The 1672-nt window shown below is 45.0% G+C and overlaps 1 protein-coding gene across 1 annotated transcript; it reads left to right on the forward strand.

Moving 5' to 3' along the window:
- The first annotated feature begins 885 nt into the window (after window positions 1-885).
- LOC106877787 (protein GVQW3-like) lies at window positions 886-1281 on the forward strand. Its single transcript, XM_014926797.1, has one exon. The coding sequence runs from the start codon at window positions 886-888 to the stop codon at window positions 1279-1281; it is 396 nt and encodes a 131-aa protein (XP_014782283.1).
- Window positions 1282-1672: the final 391 nt, after the last annotated feature.

Genomic DNA, 1672 nt, shown 5'->3' on the forward strand with positions numbered 1-1672 from the left:
AAATAGCTTGCGGTGTGATGGTGGAAAAAAGACAACAAGAAGCAAAAGGACAGAATGAAATGTTGGACCTTACCTTGTCGACCGCAGCGGAGTGCACGATCGCTCCTGATCAGAACACGTCTTTCTCGTAACCTCTCTGTTTTCTGACTGACCCCACGTGCTAGCCTTCGACCGCGTGTGGCCGACTTCCGGTCTGACCCTTCCGGTCTGACCCTTCCGGTCTGACCCTTCCGGTTTGACCCTTCCGGTCTGGCTTCACTTCTGTTTGCCTCACCTCTCTCCACCACAACACACAGCTCATCACCGCCCATAACACCACAGATTCCTTATATATTTCGAGTGAATCACTCACAGAGGGGAAACAACAATGAATTATTACAAACCAGAGACCGATTCGGTGATCTTCGGGTTGTAATAATTTGTTATACTTCTGTCGAAGCGATTCACACCAAATATATCTGTTTCTTTCCGGCTAAATTCACATCTGACTGTTCAAAGAACACTTCAAAAGTAAGTAGAAACAACTTCTCTTGAAAACGGACAAAATTTGGTATTTAGAAGGGGAACGGAGAGTGTTAAAGATGACCCAAAGTCTGGACGTCCTGCCACCACCGAGGAAAACATCGATCGTGTCCACTACATGGCGGTTGATGACAGGCGATTGATTATAAATCAAATAGCCAATACTATTAGCATATCTCATGAGAGAGTTGAGAATATTCTGCACAATGAGCTTGACATGACGAAGGTCCCTGCTCATGAGGGGTGTTCATTAAAAATTTTCCTGGCCCACTTCTGGTTATTGCAGGAAACAAAACTTATACATGTATAATCATACATGTCTCCACGTATTCGTTTGTCTTTTACGGCTGCTGAAGTGTTACAATGGAGGGAGTTGAATACAGATCAGTGATCAGGTTCCTATATTTGAAAGGTCATACACCAAAAGAAACTTTTGATGAAATGGAAGAAGTTTATGGTGACGATGCACTATCATACAACGTAGTCAAGCACTGGTATCGCCAGTTCAAATGTGGTCGGACATCGGTGGAAACTGCTTCCATTCTTGGACGACCACATTCCGCTATTGATGACGACACCATCTATAAAGTGGAAGCCACTATTTTGGAGAATCACTGCATAACTATTCGACAAGTGACCCAAGAAGTGAAGATAAGGGTAGGGTCCGTGGAAAAATTCCTTCACGACTATTTGCAAATGCAGAAGTTGTCTGTACGATGGATTCCCCGGATGATCACACCTTTTCAGAAGCAGAAATGAGGCAATTGCCCCCAGGCTCTTTTGGCAATGTGCCAAGAAAACTAGGAGGACTTTTTCGGTATACTTATCACACAGGATGAAACATGGGTCCATCACTATGATCCTGAGACTAAAGTCCAGTTGAAGCATTGAAAATATGATAACTCATCCACCTCCAAAGAAGGTTCGTGCCCAACCCTCAGTAGGCTAGGTGATGCTCACAGTCTTTGGATTTTCTGGCAAAGGGCACCACACTTAATGGGGCATATTATGCTTCTCTGCTGCAGAAATTGGGGGATGCCATCAAAGCAGAGAGGTGTGGCATGCTGACCAAAGGAGTCCGCCTCCTCCAAGACAACGTCCCAGTTCACAATGCACATGTTTCCCAGATGGAAGCACACCCCTGCGGCTA

The sequence above is a fragment of the Octopus bimaculoides genome, chromosome 21 (genome assembly GCF_001194135.2).
Source record: "Octopus bimaculoides isolate UCB-OBI-ISO-001 chromosome 21, ASM119413v2, whole genome shotgun sequence".
NCBI classification, from domain to species: Eukaryota; Metazoa; Mollusca; class Cephalopoda; order Octopoda; family Octopodidae; genus Octopus; species Octopus bimaculoides.

Bases quoted from the DNA above. Each gene is read 5' to 3' on its own strand.
- LOC106877787 (XM_014926797.1), top strand. From the start codon at position 886: ATGGAGGGAGTTGAATACAGATCAGTGATCAGGTTCCTATATTTGAAA.